Source organism: Dipodomys merriami, unplaced genomic scaffold, assembly GCF_024711535.1.
Source record: "Dipodomys merriami isolate MVZ:Mamm:240054 unplaced genomic scaffold, mDipMer1.0.p SCAF_2, whole genome shotgun sequence".
Taxonomy (NCBI): domain Eukaryota; kingdom Metazoa; phylum Chordata; class Mammalia; order Rodentia; family Heteromyidae; genus Dipodomys; species Dipodomys merriami.
The window spans coordinates 6,352,290-6,370,387 of NW_027203381.1; the positions used below are offsets into that span (position 1 = coordinate 6,352,290).

Below are 18,098 nucleotides of genomic sequence, written 5' to 3' on the forward strand. Positions count from 1 at the left end.
TTTATTCTAAATTATTATTACTAAATTTAATATTTCATACTACTATTGAAATGCTTCTCAAATGGTATCAGTATGATATGACTTGAAAGTGTGAATCATTCATTGTTCACTTGGTGTACTAATGAATGACTATTTAATTTCATCAATTTCTTAACATCATATATAGAAAATTCCTTCATGGAATATAATTAAGGTTTATCAAATTGAACCAATTCAGTAGTGATACTAAAGATTATGTCAAATATTTTTATATATAAATTTAACTTTTTAAATAATTCCTGAATTCTCTGAATACTGAATAAAATGAACCTACATATAATTGAGAATTAAACAAAAGAGAATACATTTTATAGCTAAAAGTCAAAGTTTAAACTTTGGTCTTAATCATAAGCAAGACATAATCTAGAATTAGATATACCAGATACCAAAGCATAAATCTATAGGAATTTGTGCCTTTGAGAAAGTTATAGTTTTTCATTCTTTCTTTTCCTATGGAATAAGCCATATCTCCTAATATGATTATTTTAAAAATGCAAATGTCAATTTGTACATAAAATTCATGCAATAAATCTCTAAAGGTTTATTGAGATAATCATTTGCTCATCATGTTCCTTGACTTTCTTCCTGTTTTTGTTTCCTGTGTATTTTCAGCCAAGACACAGAACATCCATTGTTTAAATATACAAATAACTTTTTGTCCCAGCTTTTCTCTAGGCCACAAATGAACACAAGTATATGAGAATATGGCTCCAGTATTTAAGAATGCTGTCACAAAACACATTCCAATGAAATACATTGTACATCATTACAACTGTGTATCGTTAAGGATTGTTTTTCAATTACTATATGACTTCATTAGAATTACTCGTTCACAATCCCGTTCACAATCATAAAAACCTATGCAAGTCTCCCTATTGAAATTTAACTCTCTGTATCCCATTTGATGGTAATAGTGATTTTGAAATAAATATCTTCAGCTAAACATTTTCTGGGTTTTGAACATGGGGAATGATGAAAGCACATGAAAACCAAACAATTAAGCCTTTGCTTGCCTTTACACTAAATCCAGAAACTCAATCACTTCTCTTTGCATTTGCAGCTAAGGTCTGACTTAGACAATGGAAACAACTCTTTCCTGTACAAGCTTTCGGGGGCTGGAGCTGGAAGTATTTTTGTCATTGATGAACGAACAGGTGACATTTATGCCAAGCAGAAGCTTGACAGGGAGGAACGGCCCCTGTATAGGCTGAAAGCCCAGGTAATAGACACCACCACCGGAAAGGCTGTGGAACCTGAGTCTGAATTTGTCATCAGTGTATCTGATATCAATGACAATGAACCGAAATTCCTAGAGGAACCATATGAGGCGACTGTACCCGAGATGTCTCCAGAAGGTACTGCATATTCATTTACATCACAGATAGTAGCTTGGACAACATGTTTGAAATTTTGAGTCCATGTTATATGGGTTAGGAGCTACACGAGCACTTACAAATCTGTTCAAGAAAAGCATTTGCAAAGGTGGATGGTGTAGTACAATTATATTAATTAAATATGTTATTAAATTTTATCTCAGACTTGAAACCAAATCAAAGCTTAGATCTCTTTTTTATTTGAACAACTGATAAAATTCTACAAGATATGCACATAAAAATAAGGAAATGCAGTGCTTATTATCACAGCTGTTGTATGCATCAAAACCACAGAATAGGCCAGGTACGGAGGCTTTCACTTGCTATCCTTGCTACTCTTGAGGCTGAGATAAAAGAATCAAAGTTAGAAGCCTGCTCAGGGCAGAAGAGTTCTCAAGATTAAGATTAAGAGTTCTCTTATTAATGAGAAAAAAATGTAGGGCTGGAGGTATGGCTCAAGTAATTGAGAACCAAGTGTGAGTGAAAAATGTGACCAAGAGCGAAAGGCCCTGAGTTCAAAGTTCATTACCTGCATAGCAACGAAAAGAGAGAAAGAAGCAAAAGGGGTAAGGAAGGAAGGAAGGAAGGAAGGAAGGAAGGAAGGAAGGAAGGAAGGAAGGAAGGAAGAAGGAAGGAAGGAAAGAAGGAAGGAAGGAAGGAAGGAAGGAAGGAAGGAAGAAAGAAGGAAGGAAGGAGGGAGGGAGGGAGGGAGGGGAGGAAAAGGAAAGGAAAGAAAAGAAAAGGAAGGAAAAGAAAAGAAAGAAATGTGGGGTATAAAACTCCCAAATCTAACAAGCATTGAACACTTTTGTATAGCTGCATTTATTTCAAGTTTCTTTTCAACTCTTATGTTGCTGTCATTAATCATTTAAATGTCATACATATAGATGATACTAATTTTGTAAGATATAATAATTGACTGTCTTGAAAATCAGAGATGCATTTGCACAAAGGAAACAGTCATGGTTATGCAAAAGTCTTTTTCCCACTTGGTAAAAAAAAAATGATAACAGCAGATAGGACACTTTAGTTCCAAAATATTTTATCTTGACAACCTAATATTATGTATCAATATCACCTTAAATTTTGCCAACATGCTTTAAGATTGCATTACCTAGATATCTGATTTGTTATCCAATGATTCTAAAAATTCATATTGAATTATGTATTTGCCTGTTTTTTTCTCTTTCTGATATCCAGGTAGGAATTTCAAGATGCCACTGTATAGAAGTTCACTCTTTATTTAGACCATGGGCAAATTTAGCTGTGCACCCTGAATCGAAACTAATTATCATCAGATATGAAAAATGTTTTAAAAAATCCAGTGTCATTAGCTGTGTCAGGAAATAGTTCTGTACTTTCCCTCTTCCTGTAAACCTTCCACTCCTCATTCTTCCCCTCTCCTTCTGCATATATTTGTATGCCTCTATTTTCTTTTTTTTTAATATTATTTTATTTTATTTGAGAACATACTGTACAGAGGGGCTACAATTACATGGGCAGGATAATGCGTATGCCTCTATTTTCATCTCTATTCTTCTTATCCTCATCCTTGTTCCAGCAAACATACTTTCATCATAATAGGTACTAAATATTTTTCATTGAATATCAGAATGGAGTTATATAAACAAATGACAATTATATTCTAGTATTTAGTATTAAATGAACAAGTGAGAAATAGCTAACTGTAAAAATGTGATAATTGATAAGATATGAAATACAGCTGCGAAGTAACAGCGGATATGATGGTGATTAATTCTGTAGGGAAACAGGGCACATTTTAAGAGATGAACTGTGAAGAAAGCAATCCAGAGCAGCCAGCTTCATTTTAGAGTGGCTTTACTGAATTATTTTTGATACACTATTTATAATTATGTAGGAGTCTCAACGAGATATTTTTGTCTCTGTACACACTCTTGTATTATACATTCATTGGTTTACATATAATTTAGGGATTGATGATTGCCTTTATATTTGAAATGTATTTGCTTCCAAACATGAACTCTAAAGTGAAAGGAGATATAATATTGTGTTCCCAATTACCATTCTGGGTAACAAAGCTTTTGTTTTCTTCATGCAAAACTACATGACACATTAGACCAGGAGACACAGGGTTCCTGGGAAGAGCATGATTAAATAAGGGAGCGAAGGGAGACACAGAGGGATGGAATCACTGCAGAAGAGTTAAAACAGGTTGGGAGAAACGTAGTATCAATGTGAATTACAGAATGGTTCTACTGTGTGAGCTGAGTTATTCCTGACCCCAGGGTTTGCAGATTCATTGCTAAATAGTGACTCATAATTCTCACTTTTGTCAATTAAAGTATGCAGTCATTTTATGCACTTTAATGGTGCCTAAACAATACTCTAACAACTAGGTAGCCCTCTCTTTCTTGATAATAATTTTGCATATATTTTATTATTCATATATATAGTACCTATTATATATATTATCTTGGTGTAATAACAAAGAGGACATCAAAATTAAGTTAGTACATTGTCTAATAATTAACTCAACCTCCATTGGTTGGTTTTGCCAGTAAAAAGCCACAGTTCTGCAGAGAAGCATTTTGACATAAACACTGAGCACTGATTTCAAGATGACACTTGAAATCTAGGCACAGATAATGTGTCTGGACAGCTCAGAGAAATTCCTGGTATAATTGGGTTATTTATAGTTTAACATTAGGTCAATTTGTATATGAAACAATGATATTAAGTAAATATTTATAATTAACTTATTGTGGATGATAATTGGTATTGGTATCATTTATGTATTATGTATATAAAATAAAAAATTTAAAGTCTACTCTTAAAATTTAATTTTAGATTTTTCTGCCTATAGAAAATAAGGAGGAAAGATTGTTACTGTCTTCTCTCAGCTCATTTATTGGTGCTTTACTTGATAGATACTATTCTTAAACTTTCTCATAGTAGAAGCACACCTCATTTCAACATTATGTCTAACATTTCTTATGCTTAAATGAATCAGTTTACTTACCATCAACTTCAGAATGTTTTTTATCAGAGAGACTTCATGAGTTAAAAAACATTACAGATTTGAGTGCAGATGTAGTTGATTATACTGAAATTTATAATTATTAGGGAAATGTATCAGATTATCTATTTCACTGTTTAGAGACAGACAGAAATTTTGAGTGAATAATATTTATCATCAATTGAATACTACCATCATGTTACAGTAGAATGATTAAATATATTAAATGCACACAAATTCAAATAACTTCAATTATTTCTCAGGAAATTAAAAAGGGTTTACTTGAAATTCTTTATGTTTTAAAATTAGTTGCTAGTCATTCACCTTAACCACTTAGATGAGAGTCTTGAAACGGGAAACATTGATCAAGATATATTGTGTACACAGACTGCTTTAAGGACAACTCCTTTGAACAACTACTTGAAAATAAAAAAATGATATCGAAAGTAAGGTGCCATAAAATTAGTTTCTAATGTTTTTATACCTTAGACACATGAAGAGAAGAAGCTTGAATAAGTTGTTATTCCCAGGTTGTCTGAATATATTGTTAGTTTTCCTATATGCGGTTAAATTGGTTTAGCTTAGATTCTAAAATCTCAGATTTTTAAAAGGAGAAGTATAAATGATACAACACAAAAATAATAACATTGACCTCATTTTCAGGTGGTTGTAGTCAGACAAACAAAAAATAATTGGGAAAATAGTTTTCAGAATTAAGGTGTTAAATTTGAAAATATCAATTTCCTGAGTTTTACTTGGATATTCTAGGTTGTTTGGTAATTGTCTTTCAAATGTAAATGAAGTAACTATGGGTCAGTTCAGTATTTCCTGCTTATCCAACAGCCTTGATGCTAATAAAATTCAGTCTCACTGTGAGGCTAATTAGAGGAACTTATGTAACTATATCTAGAAATATGACCACTTAATTATCTAAAGAAACATATACACATTTTATGTTTGCCAAAATCACAAATTTAGGGTGTGTATAATATTTAACCTATTGTGCTTTAAATTTGAACAAAACATCCCAAAGAATTATTTGTGATTCATGAAACCAGTGGCATTTAGGTTTAAGTAGCATTCTTATTAGAAGATTTACATCTTAACTTGAAGGAAATCTTGTTAACCTTTACACTACTGAATTAAAAATCAAGAAAATATTACATTCTAAAAAAAAATGAGCCGCCTTGAAATCTTTTGTTTGAATCTGACCATTCAAACAATAAACTGGAACATTCAATGATACATTTCAGCATTGAGTCCTAAATGTAAGCTTTAATTACACAATGTCTATGCTGCGGGTGACTTTCTTCTCACCTGCCTGGTATCTAAAGTAGTAGTCACTTAAAAACCTATCCCTCTTTTATGTTTATGTGTTTGGGCGTTTTTCTTGATCACAGGGAATAAAACATTCTATGAGAGATGAGACAACATCGTCTAGCAAGGTTTTCTTACCATTGTTGAATTTAACATGTGAATGAGAATCATTCAGGCTGCTTTAAAACAATAGCTAGTTCACCATTTATGTTTCATTGTAATGTTTCATTTGTATCAAAAGAAGGAAGAAGCATAACATAATGGCAGTTTACAAAGAAATTAACCGATGTCTTCCACTAAAGTACTTGGCACAAGTTTACACCCTGTCTGAGTCTTTTTAATGAGGTTTTCCTATGCCATGTGACTGCATGAAATGTACTAAACAAAGAAAGTGTAACAGATAGCTTTAAAGATTCAAGCGCTAAGGAGAAAGCTATAATTAGTCATTTAAATGTCCACTTGGATAAATGTCTCTGAAGTGTAATGTAGTCAACTAATGTTAGCATACATGCATCAGTATTTCATAAATAGGGGTAACTTAGGAGATTGTGATAGGTCATTGTGTCAAGTAAAGAGTGCTTTGTGAGCTGGAATCCTTTGTTTACAAATTAAGTTTTAATTTCCTGATAATGTATGTTTGCTGCTCAGGAACATTTGTCATCCGAGTGACCGCAAGTGACGCAGATGACCCTGATACTGGCAATAATGCACGCCTCCTGTACAGCCTGCTGCAGGGCCAAGCGTACTTCTCTACTGAGCCAACAACAGGTACCTCCGAATAAAACAAAGTGCAATACAGGTATCTCTGAATAAAACAAAGTGCAATACGACATGTAGTGGTTCAAGAAATAAATGCATTTTTTTGTAAATTACATGTAGTTTTTAAACTGCTTTTCTAAAATTAGGGCACACATGTGGTATAAAACTCATGTCAGAATTCTTAGTAATGTGCTTGACTAAAAGACAAACAAGTCAATTTAAACGTATGAAGAAAAGACATAAGGAATTGGCAAAAAGTGATCTAGGAAAAATCTGTAAACAGGTGAAAAGCCTTTAATGCCAACTATCATCTGGGAAGAAAAATCTTACAGAGAACTATTGTTGCAAGATGATGGATTAAATATAAGGTTGAATTAGGTGTATTTAGGACAAACTATTTTAGAAAGTTCAGTATTGTAGTATTTTTAGTCATATTATACTTGATTTAATTCTTTTTAGCCACGGCTTCATCTATTTGGACTAACTAGTTGGATATGTCCTGAACTATTTAGAATATATATCTATATATATATTATGCTTATATACATATATCTATATATGTATATGTATATACTGTATATAGTATGTACATATGTAGTATATATTTATAGGTATATATGTGATTTAATTGAAAAATATTTTAAAATATTTTTGTGTTCAAAATGGAGATTAAGCCTATGTGTCTTTTTCTAAGAAACTAATAGTCTTTAGAAATAAATAAAACAATTTTTGCTAATTACTAAATAATATCAGAATATACTAATTACTAATAATATCAATGAACTAAAATGTTCTGGTTGTTATTTAGAAGAAGTTATTATTTCTATACTATTTAATTTAAGTGATATAAAGAATTAAACTAACTTTGTTGGATCCTGGGCAATTATTTATTAATTCTTAGAGAAAATATTAAATACTTCAGCTTTTTCTTAATCAAAAATTCATGAGAGTAGCAAATTCTGATGAATTAAATTTGAGTAGTTATATTCCCACTTCCCTCAATGACAGTGTGCATATTTATGATTCAGGAAACACTGTTTTATTTACATGCAATAGTTCTTGGAAACACTGTGTTTTAATTTCTTCACACAGTCCTAGTTGAGAATGATTGACTAAATACCACAAATTATCCAAATTACTGAATGTTTCTAGGCATGATAAAAAAAATAATCCAGAAACATGGCCTTTTTGATGTTGGCATTTAAAGGGAATATGTAGATATCAATAAACACCTGAGTGATTTTGAAGCAAAGCAATGTAGCTTAAATACTAGAAATAAGTGAGGACCAGTTTAAGTTGTATTTGAAGATATCATCAAACCAGAATCCAGAGCTAAGGGAAGAGTGTGTGGGTGACCATCCAGGATATCAGGGAAAGTAGAGAAATTCTTACAATGGGAAAGAGTTAGAACTGATAGATCAACTGCACTCAAGTTTAGATCATCTTTTCTTCTTATGAAGACCATCCTAGACTACTCTGTGCAAAGTTGAGGTTCACATCGCGTACCCTGTGGGCATTGTGTGGCACTGTTCAGTGGATAACAAAGGAATGCTTATGTAAATTTTGGCTTAAAGTTACCTAGGAGGACATGTGGTTAATGATGAAATAATGCTTGTAATTGTAATTGTATTACATATTTAAAGGAGTCATAAGAATATCTTCTGAAATGGATAGAGAACTACAAGATGAGTACTGGGTAATTATTCAAGCCAAAGACATGCTCGGTCAGCCTGGATCCCTGTCTGCAACCACAAGTGTATTAATCAAACTTTCAGATATTAATGACAATAAACCAATATTTAAAGAAAGTAAGTATAAGAAATTTGAAATCCCGTTGTAATGTGAATACAAGTAGTTTGAAGATACTTACATTTGTTAATGATGACATTAATGAAGCACTGCTTTGGCACAAGAATTAGAATAACTAGAATAAGATGAGGGGTAATTCTTTTTAGTAGCGTGAAAAGTCAATTTGAAGTGAAGAAAAATATATTGCTATTATACTAATAATAACATTCCTAAAGTAAGGGGTCGCCAGTTATCAAAGCTTCCATTATCTTAAAATGTTTGTTACTGGTTGCTCATGAGTTTTCTTCAGGGCTGTATTCCCTCTGTAACTTGCAGGGGTGATTCAATTTCCTTGTTCTTTTACTCTTAGGAGATTACAGTTGTTTCCATAAAGGAGGGAAAGTTGGCCTCCTTGGCTGTTAGGTCAGGGACATCCTGACCTTGTGGTTTTCACAGGCTAGTTCATGACCAGCCCACACATCCCTGAAGCAGCTAGCACTATCAGATGCTTCGGACACTGTCGTATCTCTTTCAAGGAATCATGCTTTTAAATTGGAACCTGATAAACCTGATAAATACTCCATTTCTGAATGAATAGATGAACACTTTGAATTCCAGCAGCAGCTTTATTTCTTCCTCTCATGGAGGGAAATGTAGTCGTGCAACTGGGTGGGTAACGATGGGATGTCTTTGTGGGGTCATTCTCCACAACACAAATATTTGAGATAGTAATTTACTTCCATCCTTATAGAAAAGAAAGCTTCATTTGCATATACATCCGTATACAGGTATCATGTCATGATCATGGAAAAAGCAGTTTTGCAAAGACAATTTGGAAAGTTTTTTTTTTCTTTTTCTTTCATTCCTTGCTTATACCAAAACCTCAGTCCTCCGGAGATCTTGTTGGGTCTGTGGGCTTTACACGTACTTGCATGCTTGGTCTCAACTTATTTTTTCCATCTTTGCTCTGTCATTTTAATGTTTAATTATTTTTAATATGGCCATAGGCTCTAATCAAGTTTCTATGCTTGCGTTCCATAGCACAAAATTTTCTGTATTTCCACTCAAATTTAGTGATCTTGTTAAAATACCAGTCAGATCTTTTCATCCATGTCTTCGAATCTTACAGCAAAGGTCAAAACCCTATGTGTAAACTAATTGATCCTGTGTTCCCAAACTTCCCTGGATTGCTCAGTCATAGCCAGACTTCATCTACATGTATTATGCCCTCTCTGTTGGGAACGCCAACCCAAGCCATGCTTCTCTGTTCCCAGAATACACAAGGCATGAGTTTTTACCTTCATGAAACTTAGTGTCCTCTGGTACTCACTACTTGCCTTCAGATCTTACCCAGTAACCAGGTCTCCCGTGAACAAATTCTAGCAAAAATGTATCATAACATTGCCTTCATACTTACACAATTATTTCTTCTACATTTCCACTAATACTCTGAGGGCATTCTGTTCTCATTGTGTTTCTTCCTGTGTGCCCACCCACCATAATGGACTTGGTAAAGGGTTTTTGTTAATTTATTTTGTAAAGCTATGTATTAATGTATGGAAAATGCACAGACTAGGAAGAATGTAAATATATTTCCTCATAAGTTTCAATTCACATAATTTAGTATAAACTTGATAATAGTTAAGTGAAGTATTTTGTCCTGTTTCTAATTTTGTCACTGTTTTCTCCATAATAAATGGTAATTCGTAATTTCCATAATTAAATAAGTGAACATTGAAATTTTTACCAATAGAAGAAAATTATGCAGTAAAATTTGAGCAATAATTCAGTATCATTGCTCCCTTATTTAAAACAATGACAAAAATATTAAAACACATGTGAAGTAACTTGCTGTGGCTTTGAAAAGAAATAAATACCTCTGCAAATATTTTATTATAAACTCTTCTTTTTGAAATCTTAGAATGTCACATACTTTACAGTATCTATGCTTATGATTTTTTACATTTCAGCGAATAGTATAAGTAGTACGTTTATAATAGTGTAGATATTTATTAGGTTTTAGCTTGTCGTTCTGAAAAAAAAAAAAAGAAAACAGTCCAATAAGCTGTAATTGTTTTCATGTATTTAATATATTTGCCACCATTATCTATGCTTCTCACTTTAAATTTTAACTTTTTCTTTCTTTATATTTCAAACTTAGCTAATGTTTATAACCTCCCATCACAAATGAATTATTGTAACTAGAATTCAGCTAGTTCAGAATCCCCTAACTTTATTGTATAGATGGGTTTGTTCTTTAACATTAGGTATCGGGAAAATTCAAGTGAAAGTGAAAATTCTCTTTTTATCAAATTTAGTTTGGATCATTACAGGGCACACAAAGAATAAACCACATTGTCAAGTAGATGAGCATAAACATGAAATTTTGAGGCCATATATTCTAATGATAAGATTGGTAAGATGTATTGAAGAATGAATGGTAGATATCCAGGAAGCATGTGAGAGAAATACTTAGATTACCAAGTAAAAGGAGAAAGTATATACACACAATTGTGTGCAAGTATACAGAAGCACAAAAACATGCATACACTTTCTAAAAGAAAAAAAAAACAGAACATGACATCTAGAACAAGTGACCAGAAGAATAAGTGCCAATCTTTAGCATCTCATAAATAAAAATTTTATAATTGAGAGTTGCTTATCTTGACTATGATAACCCATTTTGTTTGTGTAGGTTTATACCGACTCACTGTCTCTGAATCAGCACCTACTGGGACTTCCATTGGAAAAATTATTGCTTATGATGATGACGTAGGAGAGAATGCACAAATGCATTACAGCATTGAAGACAATAATTCACAAACATTCGACATCATCACCAATAATGAGACCCAGGAGGGTATAGTGATATTGAAAAAGGTAAAGTTATTAAAACTATTTGCTTTGCAGAGCAATGTGGAACCAAATCATACATACCTGGCATGTTTGTGTATGTGTGTGTGTGTGTGTGTGCGCGCACATGCGCTCACGTGCATGCGTGTGTGTGTGTGTGTGTGTGTGTGTGTGTGTGTGTGTGCAGTTTGTTTAGATTTTTTGTTTCATTAAGTAATTGAAATTAGGACTCATGATTTGTGGCTTAAGGAGAAAATTAGGTTGGAGATAAAGGAGTTTGTTTTTATAAAGCTTCTGGAATTAGACAAAGAATTGCTTGTTTTTTAAATTTTTCTAGCTGAAAGATAAAAAACAATTCTAGTTAATCCTTTGGGTTCCTTAAGGTATTTCTCCTGTGTGCAATGCCTTTCTTTCTCCTGTGTACAATGCCTTTCTTTGTAGAAGGTGGATTTTGAACAGCAGAGCCATTACGGCATCAGAGTACGAGTTCGAAACCCTCGTGTTGATGAACATCTCCTCCACTTCCATGCTGAGCCCTCCACCACATTCATTGCAATCCAAGTGGAAGATGCAGATGAGCCTCCAGTTTTCTCCCTCCCGTATTATGTGTTTGAAATTCTGGAAGAAAACCCAAGGGGATCATTCGTTGGAGAAGTATCAGCCAGAGACCCTGATCAAAAGAAATCTCCCATTAGGTAAATCCATGAACATGAGTAAAGTCAAGAATCCCATGACCAGCAATCTCCATATAACCATGAGAAAAGCTACTCATCTCTACTTCTAGTTGTTTTTGATGGATTTGTAACCATGAAACAAACCATCCAAATCAAGGAGCCTCATTGTCAGTTTAAACATGCAGTGAAATAGCTGACTGGCCACATTTAAAACAGGCATCCTGACTAAATTCAGTGAAATGGACAAGTGATTAAAGTAGGGAGGGAAATGGGGGAAAATATGGAAAAAAAAAAAGAAAAAAAAACTTCTTTTTTTCTAAAATGACAGCAAAACAAAGCTGGCAAATCGTTGATGCATATAAATGTTGTATAATTGAAATGTTACTGGAAATTGAGGAAAATTTCTGGGACTGAAGAGGAGTAAGATGATATGTTCGATTAGAAATATATTCCTATTCAAATTAAATAGATTAAAAAATTTAATCCATTAAAATAGTCTGTTTTTTAATGAGGGTTATTATTTTTCTTTTTCTTTCTCATTGTGTGAGTTGTCTGATTTGACCTATAAACAAATTATGGGTTCCTTTTTACCAATTTTCTTTTTACTTGCTTTTTTAACACACAATCTAGAAAATTCCAAATTTTCATATATTGATTAAGAAGTGGACTTGTGCTTTTCTCTTTGGACTTAAGGCTTATACAAAGAAGAAGATTGCTAATTAAATTAAATGAAAATTATTTAATTTGTTGCCAGTTCTGGGGCTTGAACTCTGGGCCAGGGCACTATTCCTGAGCTTCCTTTTGCTCAAGGCTAGTGCTCTACAACATGAGCCACAGCTCCACTTACAGCTTTTTCTCTGTGTGTGATACTGAGGAATCAAACCCAGGGCTTCCTGCATGCAAGGCAAGCAGTACACCACTGAGCCACATTCTCAGCCATTTAATTTTATTTTATGCTTATTGTTTATGTGTGTGTGTGTGTGTGTGTGTGTGTGTGCACATGTATGTTTGTGAATTACAGGCGATTGAACCTTGGGTCTTATATGTGATAGAAAATACCTAATACCATAAACACAGACAGATTTTTGTTGGCTTGTTTATTTGTTAGAGAAAGGTTTTCACTAACTCCAGTTAAGCTATTTCTAAATTGTGATTCTCCTATCTCTGTCTCCCAATTAATTGGGACTATGGGTATGTGACAACACACTTAGATGGAGCCATACTACATTTTTGTTTCTGTGTCCACTGTAAGCTTTTACTTTTGAATACCTTTCAACATGGGTAGCATAGTTCCCACTCCTAAATATCACATATGTATGATAATGTATATATGTGAAAAAGATATTCATTTACATATGTATATGCACATATACATCTATTATATATGCATATGCATTTGCATATTTGATCTATATCGTATATGTGTGTTTGTGTGCATGACATAGAAATTACATATGAGCTTTATCCAAATTTCTCCAATTTTGACTCTCATATCTGACTATCACAGAACCTTGAAAGGTGACTAGATGAGAAATAAATGTAAAGCAAAAGGGCTAAACATGTGGTATCTCCTTGGCACCAAAAATGAAAGGTAAAAGTGGATGATGAAAGAATGCCCTCTCTTTCTTCCTTGTCCATCTGTTCAAAGTGAAAGGCAGTCCTCTGCTGTTATTCTTGCCATTCATCTGTTTGGGACATGTTTTAGAACAGAATGCTCCAGAGCTTTTCATAGCATGGGAGACAGAAAGCCAAAGATACTAAGAAGCTAGGAAGGGAACTCAGGAGACATTGGAGAAGGAGACATGGGAGAAAAATGCCATTTGAAGTTCCACACTAGGTCATGAAAAAGGGAGAGAACTTTAGAAGGAAGCCTGGCAAAATCCAACTATAGTTGTAGTTGAACTCATAGAATTATAATTAATTATATTTGTTTTTAGAACAGTAATATAGTTATGTTTATATATATTGTTTTCATAGAAAAACCTGGATCAGAGACATAGGTAATTCTTTACTATTTTCACAGCAGTTCTGGAGAATAAATGGGTTCCAATATCTGTTTGTTTTTCTTTGTTTTGTCTTGTTCTATTTTGCCATTGCCAGGGACTGAGCACATTGCCTGGCAGCCTGGTTTGGCTTGATTGCTCACAGGCAGGGTTCTTGCTGCTGACTGGAACTTCCCCCCATTCTGTGTCCTTCACTGAACCAGTGAGAAAAGCACCAATCACTAATTTGAACTGGGTGGTAATATTATAAATCAAAATAAAGTAATGTCTTACTTATAATCAACTCCTATGTCTGCTTTCTATTAAAGACTTTAAAAATCTTAATTTTTCTTTGTATACACATAATATATATAGTAAATATATCCATATGTATAATTTATACACATGCATAAATACATATTATACTAATATATTATTCAGTCTTGTTACTTATATAAATTGACTTTATGTATGTATGCACAAACCAGATAATTATAACTCATTTCAAGGCTAGAAATATTATACCATATAAAGAGAATACAGAAATTAAATAAAGCTATAAATAATCAAACAAAATGTTTTTCAATGAGGAATAAAGATAAATAATATAACCACAGATCACTGATAGCTAATGCACTTATTTTAGGGGGGTCATATTGGTTTTAATTTCCATTTGAATTTTCTAGTGGACCACCTATTTATTTTAACCATGACTCTTCTTAATTCCTAACAGGTTATTATTATGCCATCAGACACTACAACTTCTTACCAAAGTTTTCTATCCTTTGAGAAGAATAGTGTTTTATAGGAAAATGATTAAATGCTTAATATCAAATTAGCATCTGTTAAAATAGTTTCATATTTTCCAACCCATCTATTCAGTGGAAAATACAGCTGGTAGTGGATAGTTCCATAAAACAGTACTTAATGTTTGAAACAGAAACTATTTAAAATTGAACTCCTCTAAGACTTCAGTTTCCTTAATTTTTAGTTTAATATTCCCTTGAACATCAAGCTGCAAATTAGTATAATATTTTTGAAGCCTGCCAATTTAAGATTATAATATTCTCATCTTTGCCATGTAATTAGGGCCATCTCCTTGAAGTCTCATGAAAGTTTTCAGAAATGCACGTGCAAACGAAAAGTTGTCACTGAACCCTAGTCACTACTCTTCTTCGATTTTTATCATTAAACTTTTGTAAGCTGATGAAACATGCGGAGTGCTTCAAAGGCTTCTTTCATTGTGGGTTGGAGATCATTTTCTGACGTGTTGCATGAGGGAGTTTTATTACTCCAGTTCCTTCCAGGCATGCTGCATTATATATGTAATCAACATGTGTATATCCAAAGTAAGAGAGTAGATCTGAAATATTTCTAGTGTCCAAAACATTATGTAGCTCTTGAAAGAATTAAAGGTCAATCTGCTATGCAGAGAGAATTTGTTTTATCATCTATTATCACGTCTGGTGTAAAGAATCAGAAATAAACATTTTCTGTGAATCAACTTTCAAGAAAATATGATAGAATTCAGTAGCTAGCAAGGCATGAGGTCTAAGAGAGAGAGCAGGGGCCATGAAGGGCAGAATAGACTTATTTCATTAAAAGTATAATACGCTTACCAACATCTATATTTACCATGACTTATTCATACCTCACTTTACACATGATCTTTGCCATTTGCTTTTAACCAAGTCGTTTACTATTTAGAGTTCTTCATGGAAATGTGAATGGTAGACACTTAAAATCTAGGACCACTTTTTAAAATTATCGCTACTGAGTTGGATCTTAGACACAGGAATACATTTAACGATTTGGTATCCCATTGACTATATATTAAAAGTGTGTAATATGGCTTCTTAATATTGCTACATTGATAAAAGGATAACGTTAAAGAATGCTTTCCTTTGGGGACAGGTATTCTATTACCAAAAGCGAAATATTCCTTATTGACGAAGGTGGTACTATAATCACCACGGGGCCATTGGACAGAGAGGACACGGCATGGTTCAACCTGAGTGTCGTAGCCATGGAAACCGGTGAGTACATGTTCAGGAGACCAACAGTGTGCTTTACATATAGGTTTACAGGCACATTTAGGTTCTTACAACAAAAGGGAGCCATGCAGCTTACATTTCTTTGGCTCTGACTTACTTCACTTAATATAAATTTTCCCAAGTCTTTCATTTCTTTTTTTTTTTTTTTAAATTGTGAAAATACTGTACAGAGGGGTTACAATTACATGGGCAAGACAATGTGTACATTTCTTATCAAGCATTGTAGGCTCTTCCTTTGTTTCCCCTTCCCATCCCTTCCCAGCCTCCCCCCGCCCCCCCACCTAATCCTCCCCCGCCCCACCAAAGTTGTAAAGTTCGTTTTCGACATGACAACTTGTACTTCTCATTGTTGCAACGGGTCTACCTGTATCCTTATTTAAATGACTTGTTTTTCCCCTTCCCCTCCACAAATTATACCGATATCAAATACAGTGAAAGCAGGGGTTATACAGTGGGGGAGGGACATACAAAGCAACAAAGAAATAATCTTATAAATGCGTTAGAAACAAATGCATGAAAGAAAAAAAACATTTAAATACATATCTTCTTTCATTTCTGTATGAATGGTCCAGTATCATTCTTTCTGATGGATGAGTGGGATTCTATTGTGTGTATACACCACATTTTCTTTAGCCATGCATCCACTGAGTGGCATCTGTGTTGATTCTATAATATATTATGAAATGACTCCAAGAAAAGGAAATAAGAGATATTTTTATTTCAGTTGCTGATGTTGCTGTTTTTGTTTTCAATTCTCTTTGTCTTGTTTGTTAGTTTATATCTGGGAAGGTGGGAGGGTAGAGGAAAGATGGAACAAGGGTGAACAAATGCAACATGGTTAAGTGTATGAGTGACATATTAATTGGTTGTAGATATAAAAACAATTGTATTTCGTATTCAAATTAATCTGTTCAAAGGGTCGAATTTTAAAGACTAATTGTTTCATTCTTTCATATATTTCTATTTTGAAGCAGAAAAAAAATCAAAATCAAGCCAATTATTGACATAAATTTATGACTCAGTTATCCAATCAATCATATTAAATAAAAAATAACTGTAACACAAAATAAAAGATGTCCATGATTCCTATTTTTTGTCCTTAGATTTATTATGTCACTCTGACATATTAGAAGTAAAGATGAAATTTCTATCACACATGTTTATAACTAGCTTACATGGAATTTCAACCACCTTGCTTGTTCTTGGATTTCCTGGGGCTTTCTTCATGTATCTGTTCTATCCCCCACTTTATTGGACAGTTTGCAGGTGGCACTGCTCAGTAAAAGGCACATCCTACAACGTTTGCAGTGTAATGAACTGCTCTGTGGAAACACAACAGGACTTGAGTCTGGATGCCAGTTTTTCTGGCTATGCAACCAAGAGTGAAAAAGAAATTGTAACAGTGCTACAGGCCTCTTGGAAAAGAAGAAATGCCAAGTGTATTAGGGTCAGAATACAAAGATGTTTACTTTCGCAGGCAGCCTTCATTCATTGACTATTTCTGAGAGCAAGAAGTTTATAATGTCAGGCTTTACAAAGCTACTGTGAGAACGATTTCATATTGATTTAAGGAAAGACTGGCTGTCTTTGACAAAATGATTTTCTATAAGATATGAATTTGAGCTATTAAAATTTAGCTATTGAAACATGAAATTTTATTGAATTTATAAAAATGACTTCACTTGAAGCTCATATATTAGAAGTTTTTGTAAAAAAATCTAGCATTTTCTTTTTAAATTAGGCAAATAAACAATATGAATTATTAGTTATTAGAGTTATTCAAATAATATAGTTTTCATAGTAAAATCCAAAACATGCTAGTCTTTTTGGAGTGAAATTGGAAAACAATTGTATGAATGTCACTAAGGTTAGGCAGATAGTGTAATTACAACCTGTCCCATTAATTAGATGGTAGCTTTTTGTCTGAAGAAATCTATTATTAAATTGCTATATCTATCATCCACAGAAATGATGAATCAAACAATTGTGTGTGCTTACATACATTCAACTACATGACAATTGCATAACACAAGCCTATATTCATGTTTTCTCTTCAAAAGTGATTATCAAGTATTTAATCTCTAGCACACCAACACACAAACAAGCTATCTTCTCAAAAACCATCCTCACAGGCTCCAACTGATCAATAGCATCCAGTGTAGGAAGGGAAAAACTTGACACCAAATATTCCCCACAGTTGTGCATGAACCATTCAGACACCAGAACTCTATTATTGTATTAAAGAATTCCATAGACTTTCA

General features: G+C 33.3%; 1 protein-coding gene across 1 annotated transcript in view; it reads left to right on the top strand.

Moving 5' to 3' along the window:
• Cdh19 (cadherin 19) overlaps positions 1-18,098 on the top strand; it is a 58,920-nt gene that overhangs the window by 18,439 nt on the left and 22,383 nt on the right. The window contains exons 3-8 of the mRNA XM_070028985.1: positions 1,100-1,394; positions 6,376-6,495; positions 8,130-8,294; positions 10,970-11,154; positions 11,569-11,822; positions 15,698-15,819. Of these exons, the coding sequence (XP_069885086.1) occupies positions 1,100-1,394; positions 6,376-6,495; positions 8,130-8,294; positions 10,970-11,154; positions 11,569-11,822; positions 15,698-15,819 (1,141 nt within the window). The remainder of the gene's footprint in view (positions 1-1,099; positions 1,395-6,375; positions 6,496-8,129; positions 8,295-10,969; positions 11,155-11,568; positions 11,823-15,697; positions 15,820-18,098) is intronic.